This window comes from Oratosquilla oratoria, chromosome 20 (genome assembly GCF_046742065.1).
Source record: "Oratosquilla oratoria isolate Oo_2021 chromosome 20, ASM4674206v1, whole genome shotgun sequence".
Taxonomy (NCBI): domain Eukaryota; kingdom Metazoa; phylum Arthropoda; class Malacostraca; order Stomatopoda; family Squillidae; genus Oratosquilla; species Oratosquilla oratoria.
Window position 1 is genome coordinate 9,555,471 of NC_134796.1, and position 22,144 is coordinate 9,577,614.

Consider the following 22,144-nt stretch of genomic DNA (forward strand, 5'->3'; position numbering starts at 1 on the left):
CATTCGTTGGCCAAAACCGAGCCCTGGGGAACCCCACTATTTACATTGCCCCACCTGGATTTTACTCCATTTATGGTGACCCGCTGTTTTCTGTTACTGATCCAAGCTCTAATCCATTCTAACACCTTTCCTCCTATGCCATGGGCTTTGGTTTTATTTAGTAGTCTCTGGTGTGGCACCTTGTCGAACGTTTGCTAAAGTCAAGATAAATAACATCGTAATTATCATTGTTATCTGACGCCTTATATACTTTAATGTAAAAGGATAGATGTTTAGTCGCACATGACTTACTCTTGGAGAAACCATGCTGTGTATCACCACCAACCTGTTGGTAAGGAATAAGTCAATCATTGACTTCTCATTGTATCCTTGTTGCAGTGCATTCCACCTATACCATGTCCATTTATAGCTCTCCTGATGTTTGTAGTAAGTATTCACTATGGACATATTATTCATCACACAATAATCGACTATTCTCTCTCCCTCCTGGTTTTTTTTCGCCGATGCTAAACTCTCCAATAACATGTTCAAGTCCATCTATATCCGACATGTCCATTCATATCACCCTTGACAACGATCCCCTCCTGATATCTTATTTCTTCTGCCACTGTCTGTAGACTTTCATAAATGTGTTCTTTCTCCTTCAAGCTTTTTCCTTGTCACTGGGCATATGTTTGAATGGTGCCAATTTTGGTCTGTTTAATTTTCAACGTTATACATACAATTCTTTCATTCCTACAGTCCACAGTGTTGACCATTTCTGCTTACAGCGGCGATAGCACTGAAGCAACCCTATGTCTTCCGTCATCCTTCCGACTATATATGATCTTATCATTTTCATGCAGTGTCTTCTCCCCTTTGCCTCTAATTCGGGTTTCGCACAGTCATACAATTTCCAGTCTTCTTTCCTTCATCATCTGTATTATCTCCTGTTCCCCTATCTCTGCATCTTGACAAATTTATTGTAGCAATCTTTATTGCCTTTTGTATTTTCCTATTCCGTTGTCCAATCCAGTTCCGGTTCGCTAAACCTTCTTCTGCGTTACTTAAGCAAACAATCAGCACCAGCGGATTGCTAGGCCTATACTGGCTCTTCAGAACTGCTAATTAGTCATTTCAAGCTGCTTATTGCCCATGAACTGTCGATGTACAACAGAAAATACCTGTTCTTTAAATAAGATTTTTCGCAAATCTCACTTCGATCTCCAATGGCGTTCGGCGACGGTGGCCCAAACATTTCAAAGCCAATCCCTCTACCCACCCCAATCCTCACCCCAGGCTATCCGTGCACACAGGATAAAAGTGTAGTGCTCGGATACAGATGGATGTGGTCAAGTTTAAATGGTTTTTGTGACCCTTGATTCTCTCTCTCTCTCTCTCTCTCTCTCTCTCTCTCTCTCTCTCTCTCTCTCTCTCTCTCTCTCTGTCTATCTCTGTTCCTCTCTGTCAGTCTTTCTGTGTCTCTGTCTGTCTGTCTCTCATTATTATATATATATATATATATGCATGTATATATGTCTATATATACAGTATATATATATATATAATATATATATATATATATACATATACATGCACATATATGTATATGTATATATATATGTATATATATACACATGTATATATATATATATATATGTATATGTATATATATATGTATATATATACATATGTATATATATATGTATATATATACATATGTATATATATATACATATACGTATATATATCTTTATTCAACCACAAACAACTTTTAATTCCATGCCATCGCAATCGAGACTGAAGAATCGCTCGATGGAGACATTTTGTTGGAAATTGAAACGTGGACGAGCCGAGGATTCGAACCCAGCTAACCCGTAACAAAGTTAAAGTGACTTAAACCAATGCGCTATCAAGAGAGAGATCTCTTGATAGCGCATTGGTTTAAGTCACTGTAACTTTGTTACGGGTTAGCTGGGTTCGAATCCTCGGCTCGTCCACGTTTCAATTTCCAACAAAATGTCTCCATCGAGCGATTCTTCAGTCTCGATTGCGATGGCATGGAATTAAAAGTTGTTTGTGGTTGAATAAAGATATCAATTGATCGCTGGGAACCATTCAGTGTAGATGCACGTATATATATGTATATATATACATATGTATACATGTATATATATATATATATATATACATTTATATATATACATACATATGTAGATATATATATTTATATGTATATATGGAAATTGGTATGTTATAATACATTTGTAAAAATTCACTATAAACCCACTATCGGAGAAATAATAACGGAAAGTACAGGGAAACTGTATATTTCGACTACTATCTGTAGTCCTCTTCAGCAGAATGAAGTTAAGGTACAAGTATATATGAGGAAATGAGGGGTACATAGAAGGGGATGAGGAAAGGGGGGGTGGACTCGGGTTGCATGCCCTTGAAATGGTTGGGTCAAGGAAAGACAGTGGGTGATATTTTATCCGACCGCTCTTGACATAATTTTGTTGACCGCTAACTTGGTAATACAATCTGGGGCCACTGACCTTTAGAGGTATTAAAGTTAGGATAATGTTTTATTAGAGAAGATTCTACAATTTTTCTTCGATAGCTACAGTGTGATTTATAAATAATTGATGCATTATCCCAATCTAATCTATGGTCTTTTTGGCTGGCATGAAGGAACACAGCGGAGTTATCTTGTCCATATTTTATGGAGTTTTTATGTTCCTTTAATCTCGTGGACAAATTCCTGCCAGTTTGGCCCCAGTAGACATCATCACAGTCTTTACAAGGCAATTTATATACCCCGGAGTTTTGGTCCACATCATCCCTCCGGTGTACATTAACTACCTTTCTAAAAATGCTGTTTGGATAATTGTAAATAAATTTGATTTGGTTATTAGGTAGAAGTTTGGAGACAGAGTTGATAGAATCATTAAATGGTACAATGATGTTATTGCTACCCCATTTAAACTTCTCCCTGGAGTTATTTGGTTTATAAAAGTTGGATTTGGCTTTATGTAGGGCTTTCTTTAGAAACCATTCCGGATAACCTACGTTAGAGTTGTTTATTAATTATGTCAAATTCTATTTGCAAGAGTTGTAGACTACAAATCCTAAGGGCTAAACAACTGTCTAACGTAGGTTATCCGGAATGGTTTCTGATATACAGATCGCAACATAGAAAATGAAAGACTGAAAAACAGAACTTTTTCATGTATAATATTTTCCAGAAACGCATCCTTTTTGCTAACTTCTTCACTGAACCGCTGAGAGAACGTTAGTCGTGCCTAGTGTTCCTCTTAAAACAACATTTGATGTAATTAAAATTTGGACGCCTTCATATGAAATCTTGTATTCAGACTTCTGTGTACAGAAGACTTTGAAACCTTTCGTTGTGGTGATGCTCGACTTAACGATATTCTTGGAATTCCCGTAAAGGTTTCTTCCATGGATGTGACACTTTCTTCAATGACACGTGACCTACCAGCCCGCGTCTTATCATTAAACAGCCTGTCTCTTTAATTGTTTTCATATGTTTTGTAATAGAGTTCCTGTGAGGTGGTTATTTGTTGTATCTATTTCTAAACCATCTTGATACAGTAACAATAGATTTCATTTCAGTTAACCAAAAGACACCGCTTACATGTTTATCAAAATTAATTTTGAAAAAAGTAAATTGAGAATGGTTTAGTTTAGAAATGTTTTAATAAAAATATTTCTAATACTTATATATTTTCTCTCTCATAAATACTAAAAAAAAGTGCACATATACTTTTGGGACATCCTATGTATGTATGTATATATATATATATATATATATATATATATATATATATATATATATATAATATACTGCTCAACTAGTCCCTGCGCCGTCCCCGCTTTAGAAAATTACCTCTGATACATTTGTCTTTTGAAGGCCGTTAGATTTTTCTATACAAAACGTTTTTTTTTTTTTTGCCAGTATATCCATGCACGTATCATTGAGCTGATTTATCTAAATGCTGTATAAACACGTACACACACACTCCACATAGGAGGAATACAGGGAAACCTACTAAAATGGATAGAGGACTTTCTGACTGGTAGAAAGATGAGAGTAGTGCTCAGAGAAAAATATTCAGATTGGAAAGAGGTGATCAGTGGAGTACCGCAAGGGTCTGTGCTGGCACCAATAATGTTTGCTATCTATATGAATGACATGGATGAGGACGTGAACTGCTACATGAGCTTCTTTACCGATGACGCCAAACTGCTAAGGAAAATAGAAACTGATGAGGACTGTGAAGCACTGCAAGAAGACCTAAATAGGGTATGGAACTGGAGTCAGAAATGGGAAGTGGACTTTAATACTAAGAAGTGTAGCATAATGGAGTTTGGAAAAAGCAAAAACAGAATATCAGGAAAATATACAATTGGAACCAAAGAAGTAAAGAAAGTAGGATCCGAAAAAGATTTGGGAGTAATTATCACGAACGACTTGTCCTATGATATACAGATTAACAAAATTGTCGGGGAGACTTACAACTTGCTAAGATCAATAAAAGTGGCGTTTACATACTTGGACGAAGACATGATGAAAAAAATATTGGTTACATTGATAAGGCCTAGATTAGAGTATGCAGCGACATTGTGGTCCCCCAGTACCAAAAAGAATATAAAGAAAATAGAAAGAATCCAAAGAGCAGCTACAAAAATGGCACCTGCACTTGCAAACCTATCATACGAGGAGAGATTGGCTAAACTGGAGTTACCGACACTGGAGCAAAGAAGAGAGAGAGGTGACCTATTGACCATCTACAGAATCATGAAAGGCACAGAGGTACTCGATAGAGAGAACTTACTTAACTGGGACAAAAGAAACACAAGAGGACATGGAAAGAAAATAAAAAAACATAGCTATAGAAGAGAACTGAAGAAAAACAGTTTTCCTCATAGAGTTTTGGACACTTGGAACAAACTGGACAATGGAATAGTATGCGCAAAAACCATTCATGAGTTTAAAAACAAACTAGACACTGCAAGATACAAAGGCGGGACATCACGAGCATAGCTCCCCTTCCCGCAAAATACAACTAGGTAAATACAACTAGGTAGGTAAATACACACACACACACACACACACACACACACACACACACACACACACACACACACACATGCACACACGCGTATGTGCAGACGCAAGCGCACACACGTATTTAGTGATATGTGTGTGTACGTGTATGTTTGTTAATCCATACAATTTATTGCTCACTAGCTGTGCTCCATCTTCCTCGGTCCCCGACTCCCTGCCTCGCGTGATGTCTAAAGCCCAAAGGTACTGTTGCCAGGCAAGTTGCGTGTGTGGATGATGTAACCTACCCACGGGCAGGTAATTGGCGCTCGTAGTCGCCTTCTCACTGGGTTCCACTTCATTTTATTTTGCTTGCCGTTTTTTGTAGTCTTACACGTGAGCTCTCTTGTACAGGAGGCGGAAGTGTGAGTGCAGGACATAACAAAGAGTTAAAAAAAAAAGGCTCAGAAACGTGGTCTCGTCGTCATTTCGTAGCATTTCAAATTGAGGTTCTTAGTATAATTTGTCAGTTAACTGAAACTGTTGAATATTAGGATACAGTCAAATGATTAGAAGGTGGAAGAAGACAATTTTGATTTAGTGGATATTTTTTTTTCCTTGGTGTTGCTTGTTCGTAACTTATGACCTCCAGGTCACCTTCCTGTCGTTCCGTTTTCCTTCCTCCTCCTCCTCCTCCTCCTCCTCCTCCTCCTCCTCCTCCTCCTCCTCCTCCTCCTCCTCCTCCTCCTCCAGCTTTGTGACGTAATGGCACCCCTGCAGATCTCAAGATATTTTTATAGTTTTCTACATATCTTTTTTAATATGATGTTATGTTCTTTGGGCCCCTAAAGGTAGTACCATCAGAATTTAATAGATAATATTTGGTGTCAATTTTCCCAAATGTTTCTATGATGTGAATTTTATTAAATAAAAAAAATGCTGTAACCTCATATCGAGCTTGTCACCAGTAGTAGGAAAGGAACACCATAAAAACTCGAAAAAAGTATGTTATATACAGACATACATACATATATATATATATGTATATATATATATATATATATATGATATATATATATGTATATATATATGATATACATGTGTATATATATATATATATATATGTATATATATATATATATATATATATATATATATATATATATATATTCTAAGACCACTAGGGTAGCTGGCCCAGAGGATGACGATGCAATGGCTAGGGAACAACTGGGTACGGCCATAAATGGTGTGGTCTATTGCATGCGTAATAGCGAGTCATATTTTCATTGTTGAAGCTCGCTTCATCTTCCTCACTAACCAGATTGCAAAGATGGAGTCGAAGATATGAAAATTTAAGTTATATTCCTTTCTATTGATATGGTTGACTGTTATACTTTTATTAAATAGTATATGGTATGTTATATTGTTTCTGTAGTACATAATTATTCCCTGTTTGGCTTTTAGTGCACAATCCATGGGCTTCGCTAACTCCAGTTGTGCCGGAGGCTTTGTTGCATAATGGGGCGGCCTTTTGTCGCGTGGAAATTCTTTTGGATGATGTCACGACTCCCAAAGCTGATAAATGATCTTTAAAAAGAAAACCGTTAAGCGACAGACTCCGATAGACTCTGAAAGAATCTGGTAGACTCTGGCAGAGTCCTGACAGACTCGCCATTTATCGCTCTACCGCCGTTGGACTTTGAGTTCATTTATTCAAAGAAGGAGAGACTGACCGACAGACAGATAGACAGGCACAAAGACACAGACGGACAGACAGGTAGGTAGGCAGACAGACAGACAGAAAGACAGACAGACAAAAAGAGAGACTGCTCAGTGATGGTATTTCTATTTCCTAAATTTCTTGATGGCAGACAAAAAGAGGAGCTGCTTCTAGGCGACGTACTAGCAGTCTCAATGAACCTCTTCAGTACAATGACTACAAGTGATGTTTTGGGACTTGCTTCAGAGTCTTGTTTCTGGTCAATGTTGGAAGATACGGATCCGAGATAAAATGGTTAGAACGAGATAGAATTGCTCCTTTGACACGGCAACGCATCAGCAGACAGTTTTATTCAGTCGAGGATCTTCCCTGGGCCGGAGAGCATGTGTTGGTGCACGTAAGACCAGAGTATGTTGCAATTAAAAACGAATCGTTACGTCCCTGCCAGCCTTCCCTCCTTCTCTCTCTCCCTCCCTCCCTCTCTCCCTCTCTTCTTCTTTCCCTCTCTCTCTCCATCCCGCCCTCCTTCTCGCCCTCCCTCCTTCTCTCCTTCCTTCCCACCCTCCCTCCCTCCCTCCCTCTCTACGTCTCTTCTTCCTCCTTTCCTTCCTCTCTCCCTCCTTCTCTTCTCTCCCTCCTTATCTTCCTCCCTCCTTTTTTCTCTTCCTCCTTCTTTTTCTCCCTCTTTCTCCTCTTCCATCCTTCTCCTCCTCCCTCCTTTTCCTCCCTCTTTTCTCTCTCTTTCTCTCTCTCTCTCCTCTCCCTTCTTCCCTCCTCTCCCTCCTTCCCTCCTCTCCCTCCTTCCCTCCTCTCCCTCCTTCCCTCCCTCCCATCTCACTTCTTCTGTTCACCCTTCCTTTCTTCCTCTCCTTCCTCCCACCCTTCCTCCTTCGCTTTCTCCCTCCCTTTCCTTCTTCCTTTCTTATCCCTCCCTCCTTCCCTCCATCCTTCCCTCCTTCCCTCCATCCTTCCCTCCTTCCCTCCATCCTTCCCTCCTTCCCTCCATCCTTCCCTCCTTCCCTCCATCCTTCCCTCCTTCCCTCCATCCTTCCCTCCTTCCCTCCATCCTTCCCTCCCTTCCTCCTTTCTCCCCTCCTCACTTACTCCTTGGTGCAGTAAACGCTGAAAGTAATCCATAGAAATCTGTAACGTAATTTAGATCAATTCAGTAGATTTCATTTAAGAGATGAGGCTATCTTAGGGGTCGCGATCGATGGAGGAACCTTTCATTCCAGGGTTCATTCTGAATAAGATCTTCAAACCTTTGGTATAAAATAAATGAAAAAAGAAATGTGTCCACGTCACCGCCAAGTTCTTCTTTAGAGACTTTAATTCTTCAAAACGACAAAGCTTTTTTTTATATATAAAAAATTCGTTTGCTTTTTCGGGTACCAATAAGATTTATCTAGTCAAGGTCATAAGAAATCGTTAACTTTGTGTCCATCCTCTAGATTTTATTCTAATTTAAGCCAGAGGATCTCCTAGATTGTAGGAATCGATGGGATTTTTTTCACTATTTCTATTCTAGATGATTTGAAAGTGTAAGGTCTACCCGGATGATCTCGAATCTTCACTGAATCAAAGTTGCTTCGAATTATTTACAGACGGTTGTGTAATGGCCACATGTTTATGAGTCATTAAAAAAAACATAAAAATAATTATTTACTAATAGAACATCCAATCAAATTAGATTAATGCTAGGCTAAGTTGATTTTTTTTTTTTTGTAGTTTCTAAATCTTGTATAACAAATGTTCAACAGCGATTTCTCTTGTGTAACGTTGAAGTTCACTGACCGGCCGTCCTTTCTCGGAGGGCGCTACGGTCGTGTACGGCGGCAATATTCAGACCCATTCCGCTCTTCTCCCCCCCCTTTTTGCTATGAAATTTACTTTTAACTGCCTCCAAAAAATTAAAATATCTTTTGTCTAATAGTCTTTCATTTCATCCTCTTGAAGATGTTGATCTTAGAATTAAGGAAACTTATCAAAACTGCTTTAATATAGAATTTCTTTGCAGGTGTTTGTTGAAAAACCTACTTGTCTGTACATGTACGTATATAGACATGCTAACACGCACACATACACACACACACACACACACACACACACACACACACACACACACACATACATACACATACACACACACACTGTTGGTAGAGTTCCCGGCAGCCACTACGGCGGTCCGGATTTGAATCCCGCCCAGGTCTGAAATAATTTCAGTATAGCTGCGCTGCGAATCGTTACTCCAACTCTCGTGGGTGGTGAGTTGGGTGTGTGTGTGCGTGTAAGGTCATAGCATTACCCATAGATCGGTCATATATGAGCTCTGAGCTCTCTTCCGGGAGGGTAACAGCTGTCGATCATGATTCCAACACGTGATCCAAGACCAAGACCATGGTGAATCACACACACACACACACACACACACACACACACACACACACACACACACACACACACACACACACACACACACACACAAATTGAGTCTGATGATACAGTTAATGTTTATCTAAAAATAACTTCCAGTTGAAACTAATATAGATTCTAGATGGGAATGGGACCATTAGCCGCGGGAAACTGGCCCCTATATGGAGCTTTTTTGAAAAAAAAAAAAAAAAAAAAAATCGATAAAATTGTGATATATATATATATATATATATATATATATATATATATATATATATATATATATATATATATATATATCTTAATTTCTTTATGAAGTACTGTATTGGAATAAAATGATAAAATATACATATGCAAAAAATCTACGAACATTTATGTTGTTAGACTATCATTGGTAAAAAAAAATTATTGGTAGGTTAGGTTAGGTAAGGTCCTATCTCTTTAGTAATTTATTCATTCATCTTATTTTATTTTTCATATCTCTTAATTATCTATTAATCTGTTTATTTGTTTACTTGAAGGAGTTGAAAGTGATTTCAAAATTGTGTCGCTCTATTCTTCTTCTTTTCTCTCTTTTCTAATGCGGTAAGTTCCCTCGTCTTTGATGAAAGCTCAGACGTTCAAAAACCTGTTGAGGTGGAAGTCAGACTCTTGCGTAATTGAGATCCTTCTTCACCTTCGTCTCTTTTCTTTCTTTTTTCTTTTTTTGTTTCCTTTATTTTTATCTTTCTCTTTTCCTAATTCTTTCTTTATATTTTTCCTTTCCTTTTACTTGTTCTTCCTTCTTAATTCTTTTTTTTTTCCATAGTATTCTGAAACTTTTTCAGTTTGTAGGTAGTTAATTTCTTCACCAATAATGGTGACATAAATCTGTTTGGCGACAGACGATGGTATTTATCCGGAGACTCCTCAGTTAGATTGAGAATGATAATCAAACTAAGATGTATTTCGTATTTTTATTTCATATATAAGTCTTATGGATACATACATGATACACGTAACGTACTATGGGACGAATCACTTTTAGAAATACGAAAACTTACACTACAGAATATGTACAATCACTGTTTCAGTATATATCACTCTTCAGGAAGACCAAAGTTTTGACTCGTTTTTAATCAGTTCGTTCTAGCGGCATATTTGCCGTTTTCTTTCTCGCTAAAGCTGAAGTATGTTATTGAATTAAGGTTCAGCCCACAACTGAAGTTTTGAACAATTCTGTTCAGTTCTTTCACTCCGTGTATGATCGCCTGTCTAAAGCCAAACCGTATTAGTGAGATGAATGACACCCAGTTAAGAGAATTGAATTTATGGGTCTCTTTAAAAGCTTAATCCTGACTTACATCAGACAACTCTGGGCAGCTACCTAGTTAACACTTAGACCGGCCCGCCCAGTGCCCAAGAAGGGAGCTTGCTAAAAGGATCACCATCTCGACTGAAAGTAATGAATAGTAATTTGAGATCCCTCGAGACGAACAGCAATGCTTCAGTTGGCACTGGAATCAGAACACTCCATTACCTCTGCATTATTCGCTAGCCTTGTCGCAAATGATTCATGGCACAAAGATCACAATAGATCAATTTACACGCTCACTTGACTGCATACAATGATAACGCAAATAGAGAAAGAGAGAAGGAGGGAAAATCAATAAATAAATGATAAAGAGAAACATCCGGTCTTCGTAATTACTTTGATAACTTTGATCGAATCATTACCTCTAATAATTTCAAATTGTTTAAACTGGTCCTAACTTGGTTGTAGCTGTTTATTTCAATCGATTAAAATCAGATGAGGATAACTTAATTATTGTTGATCACTTTGAACGCTTGGTTGAGTTACCGGTAATCATTAAAATTCATTTATCATAAGTATTCATTTTGTTTACTATATCCGCGAGGCATATTACTAAGTTTCTCCCCTTTTAATATCCCATGAAACGTCAAATTTACTATCTCACTCGCTATCATCCCCGCCCTAAAAAAAAATGGAGGGGATTCTTCAAGATGGCTACTGTCTTAAGGAGGCAAAGTGAATTTTGACAACTTAATAAGTAGTCTGGAAAGAGGGGCTGAGTGGAGAGTCGACCACAAAGTGGAAAAGATAAAAGATCCATTACTACTTGTTTCTGTATCTTTACACTATACGAGTAACCTCAGTGGATGATAGTAACCATTAATGAAAAAATATTACGTCATTGTCTTTGGGAAGATTAATCATTTCTTACTATAAGAATGTAAGCTCGCTTATTATATACCTTTAAAAACCTATCCATAAAAAAGCATATGCCATATGGTCCGATTTTTTTTACTCCAGAATAGAAAAAAGGAGGAAGATAGAGAAGAAATAAAATAGAAAACAGAAGGAAGTTGAGGAAGACGAGGAAACTGTGTATAAAAAAATGGTGCTCGTAGCTTCAAAGTAGGAAACTAGTCAAACTAGGCAATGCACACACACAAACACACACACACACACACACACACACACACACACACACACACACACACACACACACACACACACACACACACACACACACACACACACACACACACACACACACACACACACACACACACACACACACACACACACACACAAAGAAAACTTTCAACGTTACGCAAAACTTGGCTATTTTGGATACACTGATTAAACACGTGCTAACGCACCCGAACACGTAGATATCACAATCATATATGACCTACCACTAAAAGAGATTGGCATGATTATTAAAGTGTTGCAGAACGACTGTTCATACATGTAAATGTTCATATAAAAGACGAATAGATGTGTGATTCACCATGGTCTTGGACCACGTGTTGGACCTGTGGTCAACAGTTGTGACCATCCTAGATGAGAGCTCAGAGCTCATACATGACTGATCCCTTGGAAATGTTTTGACCTTACACGCACACACACACACAACTCCTTTTCTACAAGAGTTGGAGTGCCGGCTCGCAGTGAAACGATGCTGAAAATTATTTCAGATCCAGGCGGGAATCGAATTCGGACCGCTGGATTAGCGGTCACGAAAGGTACCACTACGCTGTCGAGCCGTGTGTGTGTGTATGTGTGTGTGTGTGTGTGTGTGTGTGTGTGTGTGTGTGTGTGTGTGTGTGTACGTGTGTGTACGTTCGTCCATGCCATGGTGAACATTTATGAGATGCATATGTGAATAAACATTACTATCTGAATTTGGGGTAAATGTATTGGAAAACGGAGATCGTGTAAACACTGCAGATTTCATTGTGTAATGGAATTATGTTTCGTAATGTATCGTGAACTGCATGAAGAATGATCATGAAAAAAAGATAAGCGTTCTTAATCCTTTGGGACAAATAGATAAAAAGCTTTCAGGAAGCTTCCTACAGTAAATGAAAATGAACCTTTCACAAAACATTTCATGAAATTATTATGACATTTTTTTCTACATAAAAAGAAAATAAAGCGTCGAGATTGAAAGTACGATAAGACAGAATTTCGAATCTTTTTTTCTTCCCGTCTTTTAGGCCGTTTCGTCGGAGAGACCGCTTCTTGATTCGCCCACGCCTTGTCGAGCAATCTGAGGAAGGTCCTTGCTTCTGTACATTGCGTTCTCCCTGTTCCTGTAGAAGGCGAGGAAGACACGGAGGCTGAGCATCAGTGAGGAAAGGACCATGGCCACAATCTGGAGGGCCAGGTTGCCGACGGAAGCGTCCTCATTGTTGGCCACGAAAATGCCCACCATGGCAAAAACAAAAACTGAAAGGAAGAGGAAATTCAGTTAGCGTTGGCCATACTCAAGGGAAAAAGGCGATTAGATAGTGCTTATTGTCTACTAACCTTCTTAACTCTAGGTGTGACTTTACATAATTTCCTCTAGCTAACTACAGACCATTCTGTTTAGTTTAAAGAAACCAGCAGGAATGAGCCCCAAGAACATGTGTTGCGGTTCACGTGGGGGACGCTCTGTAAGCGCCTTGGAAGAATCCTTCAGCGAGGGACACTTCAACATGACAACGGAAAACAGAGAGGCACGCTAGAGGCGACAAAGTTTCCACCCTGGGCTTAAGCTCTTTCTTGGCATATTATTAGCCTTGTAAGCTTTATCCTTGCTGCTGTTTGGGGCCACGACCCAAAGATTGGGAGCTGGTAAGCACGGTTCTTAGGAGATAAGTTTACATGTGGAGACGTCTACCCCTTCGCACCCGGTTGGGCTAAGCAATTCCCTCAACACAGTACCAAGAAGGAAGATATTCCTTATAGGGGAGGATGCAAGAGTGTACATCCTGGGCGGGAACTTACCGAAATACTGCGCAAGGACGGGATTGGCATGAAACTTGAACACTGTGACCTCGACGACAAACCAGACCAACATGACGACCAACAGAAATAATAGAATTCCGAAACATGTCCATTCTCCATCTAAGTTGATCTGAAAAGAAAAGGAAAACATTATTTGCCATTCCTTCCGATTTGTTATGTAGATATGTACACTAACACACGTACATACACACATATGTACACATACATGTATACACACACACACATTCATACATACATACGCAGACACACACACACACACACACACACACACACACACACACACACACACACACACACACACACACACACACACACACACACACACATAGCATTACCCATAGATCGGTCATACGAGCTCTGAGCTCTCTTCCGGGAGGGAAATAGCTGTCGATCACGAGTCCAACACGTGATCCAAAGACCAAGGTGAATACACACACACACACACACACACACACACACACACACACACACACACACACACACACACACACACACACACTAAACAATTGTCCGTGTACATATATCACCGTAATAACCTCGTAATCGTATGAGTTAATTATATTTACATGAAATCTTACAGTAGATAACTTAAGTCTCTTCACCTTCTCCGCCTCACTGTCATCTCTGAGACTAGAGGACTCCGCTCCAAAATAAGAAAAAGTTAGAGAGCGCTACTTGTGAGCGCTCTCACGTAATTCTCTGATCAGTCTGCCCGATTCTTTGGAACGAAGTACACGGGATGTGAATATCTGACTGACATAGTCTGTGCGCTGCAAGGAGTCCGTTCAGTGGTGGCTTACGTCATGTCAAATCAACCTTGGTATATGTCTCTTTCTCTCTCTTACTTCCAATCATGTGCTATTTGATTGTTTTCTATATATAGTAAAGGAAACTGTATATTACAGCGTGGATCACTTTCTAGGATTATAAGAACGATTATTACCCACCGCATCCCACCTGTCTCCCTTGTGACACCTCGACATAGCAACCTGGGAGGGAAAAAAGCGCTGTTGCTACGTGTCATGGAATTTATTCAAATTGTCGCTATAATTCTAAATAGTAATACTCAATGTACTATACAGTTTGTTTGACTATACACAAAATATATAAAAAGATAGCACATAGATGAGAAATCAGAGGGAGAGAGAGAGAGAGAGAGAGAGAGGGGTTGATATTTGCTGAATGACTATTATTAAATCACGACGTGTCCCACTGACTTCTTGGAGCGCTCAGACTATAGCTGAGACAGACAATGAGGCCTCACCTCATACATACATATACCAAAGGCTTTTTCCCCCTTACACGGGGGTAGCCAAAAAGAAAAAGGCATAGAAACAACTCCCACCCATTCCATTTTCCTATATATTCCACTCCCCTCCACCCTCCTCCCTCCCTCTTATCTTGGCACCTCCTGGATGACGGGTCATCCCTGCATCCTGTCCACTGCCCTGGGTCAGAAGCAGTGCAGCAAGACACAGCACATTCACAGCAAAGCCGCTTCATTAAATCGGCGACCCCCCCTCACCTCATACTGAAGGAAAATGGTGAAGTTGAGGAGGGCGGCGATGACGGTCCACATGGTGTATGTGGCCATGAAGTTGAGGGAGACGATGCCGAGCCAGAAGTCGACCTTTGAGGTGTCTTGCAAGAACGAAGCTGCCTTTAGGAAGCTGCAAAGGAAAGTGGGTCTTATTCATCATCCTTTTTATTTTAACTTAGAATTAAGATACGAGTCCTTCGAGGTGTCTTGCAAGAACGAAGCCGCTTTTAGGAAGCTGCAAAGGAAAGTGGGTCTTATTCATCATCCTTTTTATTCTAACTGAGAACTAAAATACGAGTCTTTTCAGAACATTTTTGTCGCGCCTTGCAAGAACGAAGCCGGAAGCTGCAAAGGATAGTGGGTCTTATTCATCATCCTTTTTATTCTAACAGAACTAAAATACGAGTCTTTTCAGAACATTTTTGTCGCGTTCAGAAATAGCATTGAACGACTTAACCATCAAGGTGTAGTGTGTATGCAGTATGTATATGTACATGTATGTGCATATAGGAGAAGGTGTTTAAACCGTGAGTTTGTGTTCATGTGTCTAAAACAGAAACAAAGAAAAAAATCCGAAAAATCTATTATCATAATCGTAGCAGATGCATACATAGTCACAGCATAATATTATCTACGGATATACGACCAGAAAATTATCTGCCCGCCTTAGAACAGGAGAATAGAATGAAATGACATCTTTGTGACCCCTTTATAATTGATCTAACAATGTGGCTGACTTTTCAACATAGTGACTTTATATTGCTTCTATTGTTGATAACGTCAGAAGATTTTGTTCTACTCCAAGGTACCTAAACTATATTTTATTTTTTACATAAATCCCTTCCAATTTCAGACTCGACATCTAAGCAAGATGCTGTAATGATTGCCATTTATTTTATATTATTTGTTTGTTTGTTATTATTTGTCTGTTTATTATTTGCTTGACTTTTATCTATTATCATTTATCCGTCAATTCATTATAATTTACTATTTACCTGTTTGTTTATTATTTAACTATACCTATGCATTTATTTATTTTATTTATTATTATTTATACTATTATAACTTTTATTTTATTTTATTTATTCTATTTTTTATCATTATTATATATATTTTTTTGGCATTCCTCCTAGTTATGGACCAAAAGATCTCCTGTCGGCATGCTCCGCCTTTGTAATCATTTGTACTCCACCGTCTTCGAGGGTTGAAGTTCGAAATGTTCATTGATTAATTTGACTGTACTCACCTGAAGGACGACAGACAGATGCCTGTGCAGTTCATGACGGCGATGAGGAGAAGGAGAATGGTCGAACCTGTGATCTTGTAACCGTCCCAGGCGAAGAGCCAGCAGAAATTAAGGATCAAACTGATGGACAGGATGACCAAGAAGGGCGTAGAGAGGGCGCCCCCGGCTTGCCAGGCTGTACTGAAGCCAATTTTCCGGAATAATAGAGTCACCCCTGAAAATATAAAGTTTTCTTTAATCACCGTGAGCTGGTTACATCATCTAATTGTATGAAAAAAGTTCATCGACTGAGCATTCATGCGAACATTGAAAGCTAGATTTACCGCGCACGTTTGTCTTCTAGGAGATTTATAATTTTTTACATTTTATCTCTCTTAGAAAATTTATTATCTTAAAGAAAAGAAATGAGATTCATTAAGATTTGAAAATTATTTAAAAAACAACGAAACTGAAATTAATGAAACTCGTAACTCCAAGCCAGTAAATGATGTCAATACATGTATCATCCTAAGTACAGCTACATTTCTAAAAACAACGTCTTTATTGTGGTCTGCATCTGACAAAAAGCCGCACGGTTTCCCCAAAGCTGACCACTAACATTTCGTAATACCCAGTAGCAAAAACAGCCAAAATATTATTATTCTAAGCTCGATTACATCAAGCAATCGTTTTGCAACCGTACACGTGTCATCTGAATTGACATGTAAGAGAGTGAAGCACGGAAAGAATACTTTGGCACGTAATAACAACGTGCATTCGAGTTTGCTTAGACGACGTCATGGGAAAATGGCGCGTAATCATTGTGTGCCTTCGAATCGACGCTCAAGATCTCTTTGAAGGAAGGATTGAACATCATAATAATGTCTCAGCTGACGTAACGATGGCGGATTCTACTTATTTATTTAATCGTTTTATCTTTATTTATTTATTCATTCGTTCATCTGCTTACTTGTTCGTTATTCCATTTTTTTTAGTATTATGTACACCATTGCTGTTCACCTCTATTTTTTATTCAAAGTTTCGATGCAACTCCATTACCAGAACGACTCAAATCTATCTTCCCGTTGAGCAATATTTGATGCATTTCTGTGTACACTTGTTCTTGACGGACATAATCTCTTAGGGAAATGCATTAATGCAGCAACAACTAATGTATCGTGGCTCAGGTCCAACCTTCCACAACTGTATCTTGCGGATCTTGTTTTGTCCGAAAGCAAACGACTTGATGCACAGACAGACGTCTCGATAGACAACCTTCCTCAACTGAGGGTACACCGCCGCAGCTATTATTTCCACGAAATTGACTCAATTAGACAGAAATAACGAGAGATCGGGGTAGGACTCGTAGTAATGGGTTTAAATTGGACAAATTTGGGTTTAGGAAGGAAATAGCCATGAATTGGTTTACCAACAAAGTGGTTAACGAATGTAATAGACTTAGTAAACACGTTGTGAACGCTGGAAGTATGAGATAACTTTATGGATAGGGGTGACAAGTGGTAATAGACATGGAACTCCTTAGAGTAAGCTTTATGGTCTCTTGTAGTCTCTATTATCATGTTCTTATGCTCTTAGTCAATTTCCTCTGCACTGAAATGTACTTTTCCATTAATTCTGACCGCTGCTAGGGTAATTTAATCAACTCTGTGGCAAATCCACGGCAGAGAAGTGATTAAGATTTTCCCATTTATTCTTTTCTTACACTTCTCTTCTACTCCTCCTCCTCCTTATCCTCTTCTTTATCTTCACTTTTAGTCTTCTTTATCCTCCCCCCATTCTTCTCCCTTCTCTTCTCCTCCTTGGTTCTCTCTTCTCTCTCCTTCGCTCTCTCCAGTTCTCTCTCCTTCTCCTTTCCCGTCCTTCATTATTCCTCTTCCTCCTTGTCATTTGCCTCCTCTTCTCCTTTCTCCAATTCCTTTTCTTCCTCTTTGTCTCTTATGGGATAATGTTATTACTATTCAGTTCTATTACCACGACAGTTACTATTACCAGCTTCTCTGTGCATCATGGCCTGCGAGGGAGAAATATTTGCACGCGTTGTAATTGCATTAGTATTAGGGTGTGCGTCTTTCAAGGGAGGGACGAGGGTTAATTATATCAATCAAAGTTAATAAAGTTGCTTGAGTCATGGTACTTCAGAGCGTGTAGAACTTAGTATAGAATCATGGATACAGAACCAGTCGTGTCATTGTAATGGAGAAGGGACCTGTATAATCACAGGGTTCATAAAAGGTAGCGAGGAGAGTAAAAAAGTCCAAACTGTGTTTAGAGGAGTGCGGGAGTCGAATCTACAACTAAGCAACTGCGAGACCGGCGCGATTCCGATTACGCTACCAGCGCAAAGGATTTATGAGGATTTTGAAAAATTAAGTGAGCAAATTTTCGTTTGTGCCAGGATGAGATAGGAGTGGAAGTCCAGTCTCAACTTGTACTTAACAACTTGCATACACACAAGTAAAGTTAAGTTGGAAATATCAGTGTTTAGTACTAGTTCATATGCATATTAGTGTTCATCTCCCCGGCAACTGGGATGCGACGTTTCCTCGAAGTGATTACACAAGAGAAGTTCCAACGTCACGAGGCTTCTATTATGTAAACAAAAGGAAATCGAACGGAATGTATCCATTATCTATCTATCTGTCTTCCTATCTATGTCAAGTTTATATTGATAAAGATGAATGTGAATCCCCCTCACTAGACTCTGGGAAGATCAGGAATTTACTTTTCATTTTATCCTCCTTTTCACAGCCTCCGGCGAAACTCCGCCATATATGGAAAGGTCAGCCGACGTGTAACCAATTCATATTTCGCTTGGGTGTGCTGGATGCCAATGTATATTGGATGCAAACGTGTCTTCCCCAACTACAGAGCCATTGCTCTAATTTAACCCAACCCAACCATTTTCGAAATAATGTCTAAAGCCATTATGATACTTGGAATGTCCTAATAACAACCACAACGTCCAAATACCGTCACTCTCACCAGACTTCCACTGGGAAGGGGTTAATGTACGCAAAGTTGGGAGGGGAAAGGACCTACCGGAAACAAATTCTGATTTTTGTGTATTGAGGCTTACCATAGACGACGATGAAGGCAAGTCCAGCGTAGATGATTCCCCAGATGCTGAAAGCCCAGCCGGCGGGAGTGATGCAGGTGTCCAGTTTATAAGACACGTTTCCAGTTGGATTCTCGAAAGGTGCTGCAAAAGAAGGGGACCAAAAATCACAACTACAGTTAGATAATTTGAATGCAATATGTAGTAATACAATTCAAATTAACAAACTTTTAGACTATTAACTTGTGCATTGTTATATTGTGCATGTCTTTTTAGTAACGACGCTTTTTATCATTATTTCTATGTATTCGTTCACATTCAACATAATTTGGTTTATAACCATATTGAATTAGCAGAATGTAACGTATCTATGTAAATAGGCGCATTCACCCAAACACACACACACACACACACACACACACACACACACACACACACACACACACACACACACACACACACACACACACACACACACATACATACATACATAAACCATGACTTGTATATTCAGACTATACTTTGACCCACATTAGCTGTTTCATACGTATGCAAACTACACTCTCACACATACACATACACATATTTGCATTTTATCTCCGAAAATTATAACCAGCGTTTCTATCCAAGAAGTGGAGTAATGGAAGGAATGGGAAATGAGAGCTTTAGGAGGGCAGGAGAAAGAAGGAATAGAAGTTAAAAGTGACCAGCATTCTTAGTTGAGTGACAAATAGTCTCAAGTCATAAAAAAAAATATTGTGTGAATTGAGTCCGTGCGGGTTGCATAGAACCTCCGTTGTTATCACTGTTTACCGTTTTGTGTTTTGTCTCTCACTTTCTATTCTCTTTTCATCACTGTCTATAAGTAAGAAAGTCATTCGCAAATTCTTCTGTGGGAAGTCTGTTCATGTTACGCTGTCTAAGAGAGGGTATGAAAACTGTTGATATTTTCCCTTGGGTTTCTTCACTAATTCCTCTACAACGTGATTGTCGTAGTTACACCGGAGGACTCCCATCTAGAATCCTCAATTTGATCTCTAGGTCAGTTCACATTGACGTCATGATTTCTTTAGTCCAGTGATCTTTACTTTTACATCTAAGTATCTCCCTTAAGGGCGTGACTTTACTCCCATGAATCAACTAAATTTTCTCCTCCTCCACCCTTTCTCCAATGAGAAAAGCTGTTACAAACCCCTTAAGAAATATTGCTTAGTCAAGCAATCTTGAAATCAATGTACCACTGACTTAGTTTACATTCTGTTAAATCAGCATAATACAGCAATGAAATCGGGACCCCCACAATTGTTTGTAAAATTTTAGGCAAGGAGCGAGGTTGTGCAATTCCTTTGCCTACGACTGTTGTTTATCAAACATCCAACTCATGAAAATGAAATTCTCCCCACCTACCTCTCTATCTACCTCACTTGTCTACTTATATCTATGAACCTCATCTACGAAACTCTTACAGTACCCCACACCAAAAAACAAGTTTTCTTTGGATGCATGCACGCATAGCAACATACGTAAACGTGCAACACGTGTATATAGGTTGCCACAATCACGTGCCGGATGTACATTGATGGACACCTCACGTGTGAACGTAAAATAGACTTTGTAACCATATAGCGAACACTGAAACAATTGGTTATTTTACGAGAAGATTAGATAACTGTATGGATAGGGATGACAGGTGGTGAAAGACACTGCACTACCTAGTGTTGGCCTTATGGTCTCTTGCAGCCTCCTCCATTCTTATGTTCTTATGGTCTACAGGTGATTACTGCCGATGATTGAAACCATTATAGTCCAGACGCGGACGATGCTCCCCCTGCTTACCCGCCACCCTTGGGGCAACAGCAGGGCGAGCAGCTTCAAGGTGCAAGGTTACGAGTGGGGACGTTCCAGGAAAGAAGGAAGGGGAGCTAGGAGATGGAGGGAAAGGGAACGCTGGGAGGCTGGGAGGAGGGAAATGGGTGGGGGCGAGGGAGTGGAGGAGAGGAAGGTAACGGAACGAGATAATTTGGAAAGGAAAGGAAGAAACGAGGGAGCCTTGAGAGAAGGGAATGAGTGGGTTTTCTTGCTCTAAGAGTGGTTCAGCAATAGGAAATTGTAGAGAGAGATCGAGAGAATATAATATGTATGATATATTGTATATATATATATATATATACACGTGTGTGTGTGTGTGTGTGTGTGTGTGTGTGTGTGTGTGTGTGTGTGTGTGTGTGTGTGTGTGCGTGCGTGCATATACTGTATGCATTTATGCTTAGAGAGAGGGAAGGAGACGCGGGGAATTGTCAAAGAAGCAATATGGAAAGAGAGACGAGATTACGTACTGACGGGAGAAAGCGAAAAAAAAAGAGAGAGTACAGTCAAGAGGAGTAGAAGGTGGGAAGGAGGAGGAGGGAGAGGAGGAGGAGGAGGAAGGGGAGGAGGAGGGGATGGACCTGCTGGTGGACGTGCTGTGGAGTTGCGCAACCAGTAACCTTTTTTTTTTTCTTCTTCTTCCTCTTCTCTCTCACCTTCCGTTGCGTCATAGCGTTGTAGACGCGTCATGGCCTGCTTCGCCGACCAGCCGCCTCACTAGAGCTATTCTCCATCTTCCTGTTTGTCTCCCCTCGCCTACCCTTTGTCTCCTCTCACTCTTCACTATGCTTCTTCGGTTCTATGTACTTCACTTATCCTATCTCTCTTATGTTCTTCCTGACTTTCTATTGCCCTCTTTTCTTTTCTCTACATTTTTGTTATTTTTCTTTCTTTCTTCTCAAGTCTTCCCCACTTTTCTCCTCCTCATGCTTAGTTTTTCAGCCGTCCT

At 39.5% G+C, this 22,144-nt stretch overlaps 1 protein-coding gene across 1 annotated transcript in view; it reads right to left on the reverse strand.

The window, feature by feature from the left end:
- Positions 1-10,164: 10,164 nt before the first annotated feature.
- The window catches only part of LOC143036047 (uncharacterized), a 76,227-nt gene continuing 64,247 nt past the window's right edge, over positions 10,165-22,144 (reverse strand). The window contains exons 3-7 of the mRNA XM_076203303.1: positions 19,351-19,473; positions 16,275-16,488; positions 15,014-15,158; positions 13,468-13,597; positions 10,165-12,924 (exon numbers count right to left, since the gene is read on the reverse strand). Of these exons, the coding sequence (XP_076059418.1) occupies positions 12,689-12,924; positions 13,468-13,597; positions 15,014-15,158; positions 16,275-16,488; positions 19,351-19,473 (848 nt within the window). The 3' untranslated portion in view covers positions 10,165-12,688. The remainder of the gene's footprint in view (positions 12,925-13,467; positions 13,598-15,013; positions 15,159-16,274; positions 16,489-19,350; positions 19,474-22,144) is intronic.